Consider the following 19,118-nt stretch of genomic DNA (forward strand, 5'->3'; position numbering starts at 1 on the left):
TCTAGACACTGGGCTTAATCTGATGCCCTCTCCTCGTAGGAACCCCTTCGCGCGGATGAGGTGATGTGGAGGGAGGATTGTGCGACGTATGTGCTCATGGCCGGGGTGGAAGAAGTACAAGCACAGCTCTAGTGCACTCTCCCAACTTCTGAAGACGAGAAAAGTGATTAAGAGTCAGTGAGTAACTAAGATAGTTTTGGGAACAACATCAGTGATTGAGAAAAGCTAATATTATTGTTCAATGTTTTTGATAGAGTAGTTCAAATTGTTTATTATTTTATAATTACCCAAAAGCTAAATTTATGTCTTTCCCATCAAAATCAAAGCAGAAATTCTGAGGAAATAGGAACATCTGATCCTCAAGCTCTTTGTGAGACGCATGACTCTTATCGATAGGTATGGCAAACAAAGTGTTGCTTTTGTTGGTGATTTTTAGACCATATAAAGTTGTGTAGTTGTGTAGGTCACATTGTCAATTGTGTGGGTCACATGAGTCAATAGCGTCGCCAGCAATTTATTCATCATTCATTTATCATTCACCCCTATTCATCATTCAGGCTTGTTCTTCATTAAATCTACAGCATAATTCATACATCAAGCTCATTCATCATTCATCATCAGCACCTTCACTTTGAAGGATGACTGTATTCCTATGGCTTTTATACACTTGCATGTATCTATTCGTTCCAGCATGCCCAACAACACCATACCACTGCTGCAAACATATTCAATTGTGTCTCACTCTGGTCGGCAAGCTCAGTTGTTTTCACCGCTTTTGAACTCTCTGCATCAGGATTATGGAATTCGTCACTCAAAGGACCTTACTCACCCAAGGATCCAATCCACAGTGAAGTTGCAACTGGGTTAGAAGGCGATTGACGACCTGAAAGTCGACGCCGTGCTTCACTTTTACAAGACAACAACATCCCATAAGGCATAGGTACAGAAACTGAAGTAAAAGTCACACATGCATGCCATACAGGACAGAATGACAAGGTAGGGTAGTTGTATCACTGGACGTTGAGGAACCTGAAACAAAACTACCTCTGTTCTCAACCGGATTTCCAGTTCCTTGGTTTGTCATCCTCTTATTTGACCTGGGTGGGCAATAATCGCTGACATAATTATACCAACTTTTTGCAAAGTGGGTTGCCAGCTTGATGTCTCCAAAGCCTTCCTTCGTCTGCAGCCTGAACTCCTTGTGGTTCATACAATATTCCTTGATTGACTTATACAATTTTGTAAACGTAACCATCCTCATTCGACACTCACCTCTATTCTCTTGGACCCGTTTTCGGCCATGTCCTCCCTTGACGGTTCATTACCAATGCGCTAGTCAGATCGACTCTCAACATTCATCTTCTGAGGAAAAACCTTCAACAACACCTTAGTTTCCTCATCAGCACAATTCTTTGAACGATTGTTTCGTTTCATCTCGTTCCTCGTTTTCCCGTTTGCACATCAACTACGTTTCTTCCGGCCCTCAGCTTTCCCTCTCGCTTCCTCATCAATCCCTTCAGTTGCAGACTTCAACTGAAGATTGTCCTCAGATCCTTCGTGTTTTAACTCAATGACCTGACCTTTCGCGTGCAGCTTTGAGAGGGAAATAGGCGATGTTTCTTGAGCAATTTGAGCTTCAGCGCTGCCTATTCACAGACATAGACAGGGAAATTGCACTCGAACACGTTAGCTCCACGAGAGACTTGGCAATGCAAGTTCTAAAACATGAAATCCTTTCAAACACAGCATTCTCTACCTCGCAGTACAATGACATCCTCTACATGCCAGCTGAAATTACGAATATTCATACTCGATGCAAGTAAGCAGGCCTACGAGCAGGTCTTCATGTGCAATATAAATAAAGCACACTTCGACCAAACAAATTGCAACTACACTAGCTATCCTGCCCTTGTGCCTGCTTGTAGTTTCATGGACCACATTTTTAGCCTTTAGTCTACCACTTTAAGAATCGCTGAATCACCACAGCCTTGCCCATTTTCCCGTATACCTGCTGGAGATGCAACGTTGTTTCCAGCAGCCTTGGCCCTTTCTGTTACATCCATGTAACCAGAAGCTGCGTCAATACCATTCTCGTGAATGGCATTTTTTGGTCAGGACTCTCGGAATCTCCTGAGCTCTCGCTACCAAAACTGGTTTGTCCAGCGCCTTTGGATATGGAAGAGGGCTCTCCAGAATCATGGGATCGTCCATCACAGAATGAATTGCCGCTGTTATTGTTATTTGGATACAACCCCGTAGTCTTCTCTAATTACTTACTACCGAAGCACTTCTTGAGCTGTCACAGTGAGTATAAACCTGAAACAAATCGCACTGAAAAAATCACACGTGAGACACGTGAAAGCCAAAGCCGACTTCAATGCACTCGTTGATCAATCATGAACTAAATTAAACTAATCCAATTTTTTGTGGTTTGGCACAAACATGAGCACATCCAGTTTTGTGTCAAGCAGTTTCAGTCTCTCAAGTCACAGCCAATTGAACCCTGTCAGCGTTGCAGCCTTGATTCGGTTCAGTGATGCATACAATCGAGGCAGCATAGTTGACGACAAGAGCAACTCTACCCAAGATATAGAAGAGATAATAGAGACGTAACTCATGTTAGCAAGTACAATTGTGTGAAGAAGCTGCCACTTCCTTCAAGCCAAAAACTAGACAGAAAATCAAATTGACAAGAAATCAACGGTTAGAGAGATGAGATATGCACCTTAGTGTGTTGACCTCGTCGATGCAACAATCGTGTGACGCCCTCTTCCAACTCTTGCCCACAGCGCAAAAGTACGTCAAGGTGAAGTTCCAACTAGCGGGTTGATAACTGGTTGAAGCATTCATTTCTTCTCACCAATTCAACATCAATGTTTACGTCAGTGCTTGCAGGCTTGCGCGATTCACCATATTTGCTAGCAATCCTCCAACCCTAATTCTCGAAAATGTCCTTACTTGATGCAAGAAACGCAACAAAATTGAAGGGAAAACCTAACATCGAGCTTTTGGTTCGCGTCATAGCCATGGCTGGTCAATATCGAAATTGCTGCAGTTCCACGACACAGAAGAAGAATCAGTAACTTCAAAGAAGAAAAGTCGAAACCATGGATCAGATCCTCGTCTGAGGAGCCATGTCGGAAGCCGTGAAACGATGAGATTACAGGTTTCCATCCTTATCGGAGAGTGGGGGACCGTATCGGAACTGCCACACTGTTGAACTGGAGTGAGCACCAAGCAACTTCCCAAGGAAAATTAGGTGGTGGAGGCGCTAAGTACATCATGAAATGAACCAGATTATTTTATTTTATTATTATTATAAGTCTACATATGTCAATTCATATCTTAATTCTAACATTTTTGATAAATATCAAAACTTAGTTAGTGTCTTAGATTGTTAAAGATTATTTATAGTAATTTCTTACATAGCTTATTTATTATTATATTAAAAATCTAATTTTTCAGGTGGGTATATGGAAAAAATTTAGAAAAAAAATTATATATGTCATGTAGGAAAAAAATACTTTTCACATCATCTTTTTCTCTTAATAATATTGAGCTAATTTTTTTGATTGTAAATGTAACTATAGAATGTTTTTTAATGTGAGTCCATTAACGGATTTAAAAGTTGTGGCTCCTCATCTTCTATTTTAAGTATAAGACTTCATTATTTACAATTTTTTGTAGAAGAAAAAAAATAATACAAAATAAATATTTCAATCTATTTTAATTTTTTTCAAACTTATATATTCAAATTTAAATGAAATAATTTTTTGTTTTATTTTAATTAGGTATGTAATGCTTATTTACAAAGTAACTTGTTTATTCTAATTTCTTCTTGTGTAAGTAATTGCTTCACAATCATAACACGTCTCATTATAATTTATAAATCTTTGAATAGAAACGAAATTCCATTTTAGAATATTTTATAGAAAGTATTTAAACATTTGATATAGATAACATTAAGAAATTAATTTTTTATCCACTTAATTATTTTACTCTAAAAATTCTAGTTTGGCTTATTAATAAAATAATTCAATTTTTTTCTAAACTTAGCTTAAGCTTTTAGGATTTTAAATATATATATATATATATATATATATAAAAATTTGATAATATCATGTAGAAGAGCTTTTTAAAAGCTTTATAGATGTAACTTTGTTTTTCTATGTATGTACAGGTAATTAGTAGGCTGAAAAATTAGCTAATAAAATAATGAAATAAAATAAATTAAAACTTTGCTACATTGGATCTAACATCCTTGAAAAAAAGCTCTAAGTTGTGGTAGAATATATAATATACAGTAATTTAAGAATATTTTAGTATTTTGGATCTTTTTCTACTTTACAAAATTATAGTATTTGTCTTATTTCAAGTTAATTTAATTATTTTAAAATATTTTCGTTTTATTTTTAAAAAATCTTTATATTCCATTAAGTAATTTGCAACAAAAAATTATAACCAAATTTAATAATTTTAAACCAAACTATTAATTCTATTATATTATCTAAGTAAATTTATTAGCAATATATTATATTAATATTTTCAAGAAGATTTTATTTATTTAAGATATAAAAATGTGTGAATTAAATTTATTTTTAAAGATTAAAATATATGTAGACATTTTATTAATGAATTTAAATATGTAATTTAATATTGATTACTTAATTTGGTTTTTTAGAAATATTTAAAAATATTTTTGATTTTTGATTTTTGAAAATTATCTTAAATTATTTTAAAAAATAATAATATCTTAAATATAGAAAAAAAATATCACCTCTAATAAAGGAATAAATAAATAAATAAAATAATAGTTTGGAAGATAAAACACAAAATAAACTATAATTATACCTTTTAGGAAAAATTAATAATGATAAGAAAACTTTAAATATCAACAAAAAAAGAACTTTTTATATATTGAACATATTATGTTTTTTTATGAAACAACAAAGGTAAAGTTGTAACTTACATTTTAATCATTATATTCCCATCTTATTATATACAATAACAGTAGTTCTATCAACTTTATAATATATTTAGTAATAAATCTAAAATAATATTAAATAAATAAATTATATACATATATTAGATATAAGATATAAATATATATATATATATATATATATATATATATATATATTAATTTTTTTATAATATGATTCTTTAATTTTTTAATTTAACACATAAAATAAATATTAATTTTAAATATATTAATAAATATTTTATAAATTAATCTAAAATATAATTAAAATTAAATCTAAAAATTAAATAAAATATATATATTAAATTTCCATGAAATTAAACTATATTAGAAGGAAAATACAATTGAAAATTCAATAAATGAAATATAATTCTATAGATTATATTAGAATAAGGGCAACTATAAGTTGTGACATATTTTTAATCTCAAAGGTTCACATTGTTATAATAGATCTCTAAGAGTGGAATTTATATTATGTGTTGATGGAAGCTTATTGATAATAGTCTAGATTATATGATTCATTAAGATTTAATATGGAAATTGGTATGAATTAACTAAATTTCAATAATATATTTTTTCAAATAAATAAACCGAACTCTTTAGATTTTAATTACTATTCAAACAATATAGTTGCAATTTTGAATTTATAAAACTTATGGCACCACATATGTATTATAATAGAACTAATAGTTGCATATAAGTTATTTATAATAAAAAATCGAGTTTTAAAATGTTTAAGATTCCATATAATCTTATATTTTTGATAAAAGTTTTGTAGCAATACCAACAAACATGAAAAATGGTATAATTTATTGCAAAAGATAATATAACATTTCTTTTCTTTAATAAAGTAATTTAGATTCATATTTCTAGCATCAAAATCAATATTTCTTTGAGAAGAAAAAAACAAATAAAAACAAGAGATATATTTTAATTATTCTACCAACTACAAAATCAAGAATAATGTACTTCAATAAAATTTCAAAATTAAAGAGTTTATCATTTTAGGCTATAGTTTATTCATAAAAAAATTATTGCTTAAGATTCAAAACACTGAGTTTTGAAACAAAGTTATGTATAATAAAATATTTATATAACTAAATAATTAAAGTAAAAATTTTACAAGACAGAATATATTCAACATATCATAATTTTTTTTATAAATGAATAGGTCAAATGTTTTAATGTGTGATTTTAAAATAATTTAAACAATGATAATAACGTATGAACTAAAGAACACTACACAAAATACAAAGGCTTTTAGTTCATTTTCAATATAGTTTTTATTTAAATTTTTAAACTACAGATTAATTAATTTCATTAATGAAATATCTATTAATTATGGAATTAAATTAATAAATGATTCAAATGAAGTTGTATTTTGAAGATGCCTTATGTTCTCGCAATTGAGTATATTATTTTAACAAGACGCAGTTGACAAAGTTATTATCTTTTCTATCAACTTGTTAATTTTTGTTAAATAAGCATATCCACGTAGTTAACAATTATTGTTCATGAATTATTATCCATGATTCCTTTAACATTCTTTTTGTAATATGTAGAATATGTAAATAAATTTTGTGATAAGTTACTGGTTGGTTATTGATAACCTTGAGAATTAGACTTATGGTTAGGCAATTTAGTTGGTAACAGTAAGTTGTTAGTGGAACAAATGGTTAAGAAGTCAAAGATTCATAACCTTTAGAATTTGTTGGCCGACGGTCCATCTTTTGGTAGGATAAAGAGGTTGAAAAAGGGAGATCGTGGCCAGACTAAAATAGTCATAAGCTGCGATAAGCTTGGTGCTATCTCTTTGTTTTCTTTGCTTTTATTATTTTCTTATGAAGAATTGTGATTGAAAGAAGTATTGTTGAAATTGTGATTAGAATATTATGGAATATGACTTTGGACTGACCGTTTTGGAGAAAATCTGTGACCTTGAGAATTGAGATTATCGAATTGTGTTGTGTTAAGTGAAGATATTGAATTCTGTGTGATGAATTGAGAAATTGAATATAATAAGTAAACTGGAGATCAGTAATTGAATATATATAAACCGCAAAGAGAGTAAGTGGGAGATGAACTGATAAGAATATAGAAGTATTGTTGAATTGATATTCATAGAATAGATTATGTGTTAAATTAAGATGGAAGTAGTAAGCCTTGGTGCTTTGTAGTTTGATAATTGATTTTAAATAGCTAGAGTACAGTCAATTGTGACACTAACAGATCCAATTCATATAACCAGTCTTTCCTTGTGTTCAAACCCACCGCTATTAGTTCAATTGCTTTGGTATATTGAAGCTTAAACACAACGAGAACAACATTTTGGCACCGCTGTCGGGGAAATGATAACAATATGAAATGTTAGAAATTGATTGTATGGAAGATGGAATTATATGTTAGATGAGAACATGAGAAGAACCAATTTTAGGGTTACAAATATGTGAGTTATAATTCAAGGCAATATTGATTTTGTAAAGAAGAATGAAAGATTATAAGTGATAATCATGAAGGGGAGGATTATCAAAGAATTAATCGACAAGCAAAAGAAAGACAAGAGCGATTACTCATAAAAAATCTCCTACGGGAACGACAAAAAAGAATTGTAGGTCCAAGTAAAACCAAAGGAAGAAAAATTCAAATTCAAATAGCAAGGAGACCAATGATAACACCAATGGTCGTGGGAGTGCCAAAAGTACCAATTGCAATACAAATAGGAGCAGTAGGAGACTGCACTACAAGTGTGGCACTATTACCTACTTTTAGTGGTTGGCCGGGCTCTGATCTTGATCACCATATATCTCAATTCTTGATAGCTTGTATGGCTAATAATAGTAGAACTCAAGACATTTGGTTGAGATGGTTGCTAGCAACTTTAAAAGATGTACCTTTTGAATAGTATAATCAACAACCAATGGATAGATTTCCCAATTGGGAGGCCTTGAAGAATGCCTTCGTAACCCATTTTAAACCAATTGGATTTGAAGATCGGCTTAAAGAAAGTTTGATGAATAGCAAGATGTTTGCGAGAGAATCAGTAGAGTCCTATTATGGTCGGGTCGCAGATATATTTTGTAAATGGACAAATAATCAAATGCTAGATGCATTTATATTGTCGATATTAATTAACGGTTTGCATCCACCAGAATTAAAAATGTTTGTAAAAGAAGCTCGACTAGCTATGGTAGAGGCATCATTGGCATGAGCAAAGGTATCGGAAGAATGTCATTATGATCAATTGTTAACAATGGGGGCCACGATGATTTGAAGTTCAGGAAGCCAATAAATACAATCAGAAAATGTGTTAATGTGTAATTATCTACAAATAGCTGCCTCCAATATGAAAAAAGTCATCTTGCAAAAACCAATTAATGCTACCCTACTCCAAGCAATAGCACCAATAACAATGATACCTTATTTTATATTGCCAACCTATCAACAACCAGAGTTATTCACAAATATGACTGTTAAAGATCCAAATGAAGCCATGTTATTAAATCTAACAAAGAAGATGGAAGAATTGGCCGTGAATGTGGCTAAAGATAAAGAAAAACGACATAAGCCTTCTAATATGAGACCTAATGTATGGTGTAATAATTATAAGGGATAAGGTCATTTGATATGAAATGTCTATCACCTAGACAAATGGCTGTTCAATGTACATTTTGTGGAGGAAAGCACCCTATCCAAAACTACTGGCATTTACAAAGGCAACAACAGTTCAATAACCAGACATTAATACAGCCAACTCAATGGGATGTTAATCAAGTACAGATTAGAAATATGGATGGTTGGAATAGTAATCGCCCAAATTGACTTAATCGTAGCTTTGGAAATTTTTAAAATACTAATTATAATCCAGTTTATGGAACAAATATGTAGAACAATAGAAATAATCAAGGAGGTAATTTCCAAACTATATTAATTCAGCAGTCCAATTCTTGACCAATAGCAACTGGTCAGCTAGGATCATTTACTATGGCTACTTAGAATTGGCCTAGTAGATATATTCCAGTGGAAGTAGTCCAAGCTGTTCTTACAAGAAATCAGCAGAGGGATAAAGGACCAATTCAAATATTAGAGGAACCAATTCTTGTAAGTTGCAATAGACTGTTATCGAGCAAAAGTAATCCAGTACAAATTTCGAGTAAAAATCTAATATTAGACGTAGGTCAATCCTCTCCATTTAATCCTACTAGTATATTTGGTCGACCACCAAATTTCAAAGAACCAATATCAGCCCAATTGGGAGAACAATCTTACCCATTGAAAGAACCGATTTTACAAGCTCCATCAAATTTAGTTCCAGTAACTTTACCAATCTCCAATATAGAGAAAACCAATTTACTTACGTCGATATTTAGGACTAGAAAGAAGAAACGGATATTAGAAATTACCACTAATATAGAACCATATGATATTCTAAAAGATTTGGGTACCATACAGTCTACGATCTCTATGAAGCAACTATTGGCAGTAGCACCTGAGCACCAAACTATCTTGAATTCTTTATTAATTCATCGCAAATCTCAAAATAAAGAAATCCGAGAAGTAAGTTTGAATCCCACTCCGGGTGCACCAATAATAGATGTCTCAATTGATGGAGTATTAGTATCGGGAGTGCAAGTAGATAGAGGATCTGATGTAAATCTTATGAATGTTGCTACAATGGAGGGGTTGGGTTTGGATCACTTATTGCATACTACAGTGGTTTTGAGAATAGCTGACTCTAGTTGAGTTAAACCTATGGATATTTTACGAAGTATTGATACAGTAATTGTGGGGATTACTTACAAAATTGATTATATTATTTTCCAATTGTAAAGCTCTATATTGTCATATCCAATTTTGTTAGGGTGACCGTGGTTGTATCAAGCTAAAGCTCGAAATGACTGGGGCCGTGGTACACTGACAATTGGAAAAGATAATGATAAAATTGTGCTTCAAATATACCCTATCCAATATCACAGAGAAACTCAATTGCCAGTTCAGAATTCACGTCGGATTGTGAAGATGAGTCTACAGAAGAAGAAATTGGTACACCTGACCTAATTTATGTTGATACAAGGCAAGTTATTGAGCACACTAGAATGAAATACCAAAACATGGGATCGGGAGAGTATTTAGTTCCTCCAGATGTTATTGATGATTCTGATCATATGATTGCATATTGGATGAATAGACAAGATATTAATCACATTAGTGCTATGGAATTGAAGTTGAAAAGTTCTAATTTGTCGAATTTTATGAAAGATTTTGGAATTGAGCAAAACATTATTTCAGAGACTCCTGAAATTCCACGATGTCAACCAATTAATTTAGGTATAGGCGAGGCTCTCCAAAACATTGAGATTTACAACAGTATAAAAGGCAAAGAGAAATAAATTTAGGTGGATTACTTTTTAAAGCATAAAACTACTTTTGCATGGTCATATACAAATTTGAAAGGAATTCTAACTAAAGTTTGTGAGCATCGAATTATATTGGAGGAGAACGCTATACCACTACGTCAAAGACAACATCGACTTAATCCAAAATACTCACTTATGATAAAAGAAGAAATAGATAAACTCTTGGAAGTTGGATTTATCTATCCAGTTCTTTTCAGTGAATGGGTTTCACCAATTTTTATGGTACCAAAAAAAAATGAAAAATTTTACATATGTCAAGATTTTTGTAAATTAAATGCGGTTACCAAGAAGGATTATTTTCCTTTACCATTCACGGATAGTATATTGGATGCTGTCGCTGGACATGAATGTTATTCATTTCTTGATGGATTCTCCGATTATAATCAAATTAAAATTACAAAAGAAGACCAATTAAAAATTACTTTTACTATGGATTGGGGGACCTTTGCCTACAAGGTTATGCCGTTTGGGCTTTGTAATGCACCAGCTATATTTTAAAGGATAATGATGCAAGTGTTCCAAGATTATCTATAAATTTCAATAGAAATATTTCTAGATGATTTATGTACATTTAGTATGAGAGCCAGATATTTAAAATGTCTAGGTCAATGTTTGAATCAATGTGTCAAATATGGAATTTCTTTAAATTCAGAAAAGTGTCAATTTGGTATGCCTTCTGGTAAACTGTTGGGTCATATAGTTTCGATGGCAAGTATTGCCACAGATTCGGATAAAATAAAGATTAGAGTAGAATTAAAGCAACCAGTCACTGTTACAGGTGTTCGAGCATTTGTCGGCTATGTCAGTTATTATTGGCGATTTATCTATATTTTCGTAGTTATATGCCTTCCTTTAACAAATCTCTTGAAGAAATCACCAACCGATGGGACCAATCCAGTTTGGACAAAAGAATATACAATTGTATTCAAAACATTGAAACAGAAATTGGTTTCAGCACCAATATTCGTAGTACCTTGTTGGACAAAACCATTCCAAGTTTATGTAGATGCATCTAATGCCGCAATTGATTCTGTGCTAAGCCAGAAAGATGACCGGGGTTTTGATCTTCCTATTTATTATGCAAGTCGTCAATTAGTAGCAGCTGAAAGAAATTATACAACAACCAAAAGAGAAGCATTGGAGATGATTTATTCCGTACAAAAGTTTCGACATTATCTTCTTGATTATAAATTTTTTTTCCATGTCGACCATGATGCTTTAAAATATATAATTAATAAGCCTCAATTCAGTGGTCATATTGCACAATGGATTTTACTCTTGTAGGAATTTGATTTTATTATTCAAGTAAGACCAAGAAAATTACATTCCAATATGGACCATTTATCTCAGTTATCCAATATATTGGATAATGGACCCATTAACGATGCACTACCTGATGCGGAACTATTTGCGATAGATGTAATTACTCCGAAGTATAGTGAAATAATTCAATACTTGACATTTCAAACCTTTCCACCTAATTTTAATGAAAAGCTTAAACGATGCTTAAAAATTAAAATGTATACTTTATACGATGATTGGTGAAGCTTTATATAAACAAGGCAAGGATGGAGTTTTACGACGCTGTATTTATCTGACTGAAGTGAGTACTATATTAGAAGGTTGCCACTTGGATAGTTATGGTGGACATTTTGCAGGAGACAGCACGGCTCGTAAAGCTTTACAGGCTGTTTATTGGCGGCCAACAATGTTTGCAAATGCCGACCAATTTGTCCGTCATTGTGACCCATGTCAGAGAACAGGTCGACCTACTAGAACTTCAACAATGCCATTGGTACCAATTCTGGCTCAAGCGCCTTTTGAAAAATGGGGAATTGATTTTGTGGGACTAATTACACCAGCCTCGAGAAATGGATAAAAATGGTATATATTGATAGCAACGGATTACGTAACAAAATGGACTGAAGTCGTAGCTATGAAAATTGATAATGCAAGTATAGTAGCAACCTTTTTGTATGAAAATATTATTACATGGTTCGATTGTCCACGAGAATTGGTTAGTGATCAAAGAACTCATTTTATAAATAATACAATCGAAGCACTTACGATTAAATACAAGATAAAACATTGTAAGTCTACATCGTATCATCCTAGAGCCAAGAGACAAACAAAAAAGACTAATGGATTTTTATATAAAATCTTAACAAAAATAGTTTCAGGAGCGGGAACAGATTAGGACACTAGGTTGTTCGCAACTTTATGGACATACAGTACTGCGTATAAAGTTACTACCAATGCTACTTCTTTTCAATTGGTTTATGGCCAAGAAACAATATTACCTATTGAATTGGAAGTCCAAAGTTTATGAATTGCTACAGATAATAGATTGGGAGATCATGATTCATTACGGCACCGTTTAGAAGAATTGGAAAAATTTGATGAAACTAGAGCCAATGCATTAATGATAATAGAAACTACAGAAAAACGAAGGAAGACTTATTATGATAGTAAGCTTAAACCAAAGGCTTTTATGCCAAATGATTTGATACTTCTTTATGATAGTCGATTTAAAAATTTTCCAGGAAAATTTCAAGTTCAATGGCATGGGCCATATCGAGTTATTGACGGATTTCCAAATGGTTCAGTGCAATTGGAAGATTTTATGGGTACTAAATTTAAGACACGGATCAATGGCAATTGGCTTAAACTTTACTATACATAAATCCGGGACAAGTTTTCTGTTACAAAAGGGAGAGGGGAATAAATAATGATGATGATAGGATAGTAAATGTAAGATGATAAGAAGTATAAGGAATATAGATGGGATTAGTGATGGCGGTAGTAAAGTGTCACGGACATACATATAATTACCTATATGAATAGATAAAAGTATGTAAAAGTAGGTTAATTGTGTAATATCTTCTAGAGAAGCTTCTTAGAAGCTTCATAGACGCTGCTTTGACTTTATAGGAGTCTATAGTTGACTTTTAGGTTAGAAACTTGGTCAACAAGTTAGCCATGTGCCACACATGTTGGAAGCTTAAAGAACAAGCTAACTACGTGGTCCATCCATAGAAAACTTGCCTTGCAAGCAAAGGCATGTGGCCTAGAAAGTCAACATATATTGGAGGTCTTATAGAACATCGCCACGTGGCTTCTAGTTAGATAGTATATATAGAGACAAGAGTGAAGCCCTCTTCACTCTTGTCAACTCCTTTCTTGCTTCTAGTCTAGTTTCAAGGGTCTCTAGTTTTCTTGTATTTTGGCAATAGCCATTCCAATTTCTTTCTTAATATACATATTTTTATTTTGTCCTATTTCTTTTTGAGAAAAGTCTCACTTACTCTTTAGCTTTCATCGAGTTCTTGTCCCTGACAGATTGACAAGAGTACACTTACAATATCAGAGCTTTGTCTTTTCTTGATTAAGAGTGGATTACCCCTTTTTCTTGATAAGTCATAAGCGCATTAGAAGTTGCGGATTACCCTCTTTTAAACTGATATTGTTCTTAGTATTTTCTTTGTTATCAATTCCTCTCTTCTATTTGTTTTGAGCGTTGTTAGACATCTTCTCTTTTCTAAGTGCTACTATGGCAGAGCTTGTTGAAATGAAGAGTGCAATGGCACAGATGCAAGAACAATTGAGGGAGTTAATGCTTGCGATGCATCAACTCAATTTACCACCACAAGGAGCAACAAGAATGGTAGGAAGTGAAGATATAGAGATGATTGGGGCTGCTTCAACATCTGCACCAAACCATGTCCCTTCTCCCAGAATGGAACACCCTTCGAGTGTTAGAGAACCGAGAGTTGCCTTGCCCGAGAAGTTTGATGGTACCAGATCCAAGTTTCGAGGATTCATCAATCAGGTCCAACTAGTGATTGAACTTCAACCCCAGAGCTATCCAACTCCAGGGTCACAAGTAAGATTCATTGGTACACTTCTTTCAGGTTCAGCATTGTCATGGTTTTCATCTTTTCTTGAACGACGAGATCCAATATTGGATAATCTGGAGGCTTTTTTGGCGGAGTTTCGATCCATGTTTGGAGAACATGATGCAATTCGTGTTGCAACCAACAAGATCCGTATTTTGCGACAAGGCAATCGATCAGTAACATTATATGCTTCGTAATTTCGACAACTTGCAACTGATATCAAGTGGGATGATGCCGCACTTGTGAGTCAATTTCTCTACGGATTACAATATGAGGTAAAGAAATTGATGCTTAATTTACCTGATCCTCAAACATTGAGTCAAGCAATTGACTTTGCTGTGAAGTGCGACAATCGACTTTTTGAATTTCGATCCGAGAGTCGCACAAGTGGGCCTCAACGTTACTACAATTCAATGGCAACACTGACGTCTCCTCAACACATACCTTCGGAAGTAGAGGATATGCAAATTGATGCGGTACGTTTCAAACCTCTTACTGAGCAAGAAAAGTCTCGTTGTCGACAAGAAGGATTGTGCTTATATTGTGGAGAACCTAAGCACACTGCTCAACATTGTCCAAAGAAGCGACGTAACTACAAAATGAGGAGTACGGCTGTCAAAGAAGACAGTATGTCGGAAAACGAGTACGTCCAGCTACAATAGGGACCGTGCGGCTGGAATCTTGTACAACTTCTAATAAAGGTCCTATCCTCTCCTCAAAACCATCTCCTTGTTTTATAATAGACGTGCGTTTAGGACCTAATAATTACAAAGCCTCTGCCTTGGTAGATTCAGGAGCCTCAGCTTGTTTTTTAGATGAAGAATTTGCTAGATGTCATAGAATATCATTAATACAAAAAACTAAACCTGTACACGTAGAAGTCATAGATGGTCGTCCGTTGTCTTCTGAAGATGTAATTCACGAAACACTTCCTGTAGATGTAGTAATAAATGGTCATAGTAGTTGCGTAATTTTTAATATAATTAGATCTCCCTCTAATCCAGTAATTTTAGGCTTATCATGGTTAGAAAAGTATAATCCTCGAATAGATTGGATTTCTCGTAAACTTGATTTTCCTCGGAGCATTAGTAACAGTTCTATTAATCAAGTAAAAAACCATGAGTCTAGTATAGTAAAACTCACACCTATAGGTGCAAAAGCATTTATACACGCAGCAAAAGAAGGATCAACTTTTGCTATTTATGCTGCACCTATTTCTGAAAGCATAAAGACTTCAAGTGGCATTCCAAGTCAATATCAGGATTATCAAGACGTTTTTGAGAAAAAGAATGCAGATATTCTTCCTGAGCATCGCCCATACGATTGTTCAATCGATCTCAAGGAAGGAACTCAGCCACCATTTGGACCAATTTACAGTTTATCGCAAGATGAGTTGGCTGAACTCAAGACATATATTGACGAGAATTTAGCGAAGAATTTCATACGCCATTCAAAATCTCCAGCAGGAGCTCCAATTTTATTCGTAAAGAAAAAAGATGGATCTTTACGAATGTGTGTTGACTATCGAGGACTCAACAAGATCACAATCAAGAACAGGTATCCATTACCTTTGATATCAGGACTCCTTGACCAGTTAAATCAAGCTAAGATCTATACAAAAATAGATCTAAGAGGAGCATATAATCTAGTACGGATCAAAGAAGGAGATGAATGGAAGACTGCGTTTCGAACCAGGTACGGGCATTTTGAATATAATGTCATGCCTTTTGGACTCACGAATGCACCAGCTGCTTTTCAACATCTCATGAATGATGTATTTCGTGAATTCTTAGACAATTTTGTCGTTTGCTACCTAGACGATATCCTGATTTATTCTAAGAATGTTGAAGAACATGAAATACATGTTCGTCAAGTATTACAAAAACTTAGAGATGCAGGATTGTACGCCAAGATGGAAAAGTGTGTATTTCACACTACTCAAGTTGACTTTTTAGGATACATCATTTCAAATGATGGTCTTATGATGGATTCTAAGAAAGTCCAAACAATCATGGATTGGAAGATTCCAAAGACTGTGAGAGATGTCCAATGTTTCTTGGGATTTGCCAATTACTATCGGATCTTCATCAAAGACTTCTCACGAGTTGCAGCTCCACTTACACGCTTGACTAGTAAAGATAAATTCCAATGGAATCAAGAAGCGGAAGCAGCATTTGAAGCCTTGAAGACATCGTTTGTCTCTGCACCAGTCTTATATCGTGTTGACTTTTCCAAGGCATTTTTTATGGAAACAGACGCATCGGATTTTGCCTTGGGTGCAGTTTTATCACAAATGGGAACAGATGACAAACTTCATCCGATAGCTTTTCATTCAAGAAAATTCTCAGCAGCCGAGATCAATTATGAGATCCACGATAAAGAACTTCTTGCAATCGTGGATTCCTTTCAAGAATGGCGTCATTATCTAGAAGGCGCTTCTAGTCCAGTCACTGTGTATACAGATCACAAGAACCTCGAGTATTTCATGTCAGCACGCGTGTTGAATCGTCGTCAAGCTCGTTGGAGTATGTCTTTGTCAAGATTCGACTTCATTATCACTTATCGGCCAGGAAAACAACAAGGTTTGTCCGATGCCCTGTCTAGACGTTCTTATTTTGCACCAAAAGAAGGAGATGCAGCTTTTGAGCAACAAAGAACGGTCCTCTTGAAACCGGAGCAATTTCATCTCCGAGCAGTGAAATCAACATTGACTGTTGATTCAACTTTTCTCAAGCAAATCCAGTCCAGTATGTCCTCAGACCCTCTTGTTCATGATATCGAGAATAATTCTTCCAAGTCTCATGATTCTTCTAAGTTCGAGTTCAAGAATAATCTATTATATTTTGAAGGACGCCTATATGTTCCAGAAGGAAAAGCACGTTTGCGTGTTCTTCAAGCACGTCATGACTTTCCAGCAGCAGGGCACTTTGGATATAATAAGACTCTGGAACTCATATCAAGAGATTTTTGGTGGCCACAAATGTGGAAGTCAGTCAAAGACTTTGTACAATCATGTGATATTTGTTCAAGATCAAAAATTCCTCGACATCGACCTTACGGACTTCTTCAGCCATTACCTATACCAGAACAACCATGGTCTTCTGTTTCTATGGATTTCATCACAGATCTTCCAAACTCAAGATCTTATGATTCTATATTTGTGATAGTAGATCGTTTCACCAAGATGGCACATTTTATGCCATGTACAAAATCTATCACAGGTGAAGAAACAGCTAAGCTTTTCATTGATAATATCTATCGCTATCATGGATTACCTAAAGATATCATATCGGATAGGGGAACTCAATTTGTGTCGAGATTCTGGAGGACTCTTTTCAAGATTTTAAAAGTGGACATAAAGCTATCTTCAGCTTTCCATCCTCAAACTGATGGACAAACAGAGCGCGTAAACCAAGTCTTGGAACAGTATTTAAGGTGTACCATCAACTACCAACAAGATGATTGGACAAACCTTCTGCCATTGGTAGAGTTTGCTTATAATAATACGGTACATTCCTCCACGCACCAAACACCTTTTTTTGCCAATTATGGCTATCATCCACGACTTGATACTTTTGATTTTTCAAAAGTTGGTAATCCTGCAGCAGAAGATATGGCAAATTGGTTGTCAGAGTTACATGCAATAATGAAGGCGCAGTTGAAGAAAGCTCAAGAACGACAAAAGATAAATGCAGATGTATATCGTAAAGAGCAATCACAACTCAACGTGGGTGATAAGGTATGGCTACTTCGTCGCAATATCAAGACCACTCGACCTTGTGACAAATTGGACTATCGTAGGCTTGGCCCCTTTTCTGTTTCTGAACAGATCAACCCCAGTTGCATATCGGTTACATCTACCAGAGTCAATGAAGATCCATCCTGTATTCCACGTATCTCTTCTTGAACCATATAAGACAGTGGATATACAAGGAAGAAGACAAATGCCACCGCCTCCTATAGAAGTAGATAATAATGAAGAATTTGAGGTGGAAGAGATATTAGACTCAAGGCGGCGCCGAAATAAGCTGGAATATCTTGTTCATTGGTGCGGATATGATATTAGTGAGCGCACATGGGAGCCATCCATGAATCTAGCAAATGCATCAGCTAAAGTCAAAGTTTTTCATCAACGACATCCATCAAAACCAAGATGAAAACCTCTCTTATAAAAGAGACAAGATTGAGGCAAGATAACATTCAATTTCCTATCCTTGTTTGTAACTTCTTTGCATTTTGTGACGCTAATTAGATGGAGAGCCAACAACCAGCGGATTCAACTCAAGAACCTTCGTTTGCTGACTTACCGAATGAGACATTGCGATTGTCACAACCTTCAAGACGACGCAACCGAAATGAAGACCCTCAAGAACGACATGTTCTTCCTCGAATAGATGGTGAGATACAACGCGTTTGGTATCACGACCTTGGAAGAGATTCTCGATGTTTGGTGATATTATTGGAGATAGGAACGACTCCTGATGGTGTTTCAAATGTATTATTTGAAGGAAGTTATGAAGGCCTCAACAGTGATCAAATAACAGGGTGGTCTTCTCGCCCTGGAATGGGACACTATCGATGGCTAAGAGGACCCATCAACTATCTTCGAAGAGAACAAAGATCAGAGTATGTAGCAAATACAATTCGCCGCATATTAGATTTTCTCAATATATAATCACCGCTCATCGTGGAACTCGTCTCTAGAAGGGGGGGTAATGTCACGGACATACATATAATTACCTATATGAATAGATAAAAGTATGTAAAAGTAGGTTAATTGTGTAATATCTTCTAGAGAAGCTTCTTAGAAGCTTCATAGACGCTGCT

At 34.4% G+C, this 19,118-nt stretch overlaps 1 protein-coding gene and 1 long non-coding RNA gene across 3 annotated transcripts; both read right to left on the reverse strand.

Annotated features, from left to right (window-relative positions):
* Positions 1–385: 385 nt before the first annotated feature.
* Positions 386–1,261, reverse strand: LOC141044915 (uncharacterized). Its single transcript, XM_073531142.2, has 2 exons — positions 1,045–1,261; positions 386–784 (listed from the first exon to the last, which is right to left on the reverse strand). The coding sequence occupies exons 1-2, from the start codon at positions 1,259–1,261 to the stop codon at positions 678–680; spliced, it is 324 nt and encodes a 107-aa protein (XP_073387243.1). The 3' UTR covers positions 386–677.
* LOC149989801 (uncharacterized) lies at positions 844–3,299 on the reverse strand. Of its 2 annotated transcripts, none has more exons than XR_016501845.1 (3): positions 2,726–3,299; positions 2,009–2,316; positions 844–1,646 (listed from the first exon to the last, which is right to left on the reverse strand). It is a non-coding gene; the product is annotated as an uncharacterized LOC149989801 (long non-coding RNA). The 2 variants fall into 2 exon arrangements; XR_016501844.1 differs by having other exon boundaries at positions 2,009–2,331.
* Between the last annotated feature and the right edge of the window lie 15,819 nt (positions 3,300–19,118).

The sequence above is a fragment of the Physcomitrium patens genome, chromosome 2, assembly GCF_059467195.1.
Source record: "Physcomitrium patens ecotype Gransden chromosome 2, ASM5946719v1, whole genome shotgun sequence".
Classification (NCBI taxonomy): domain Eukaryota; kingdom Viridiplantae; phylum Streptophyta; class Bryopsida; order Funariales; family Funariaceae; genus Physcomitrium; species Physcomitrium patens.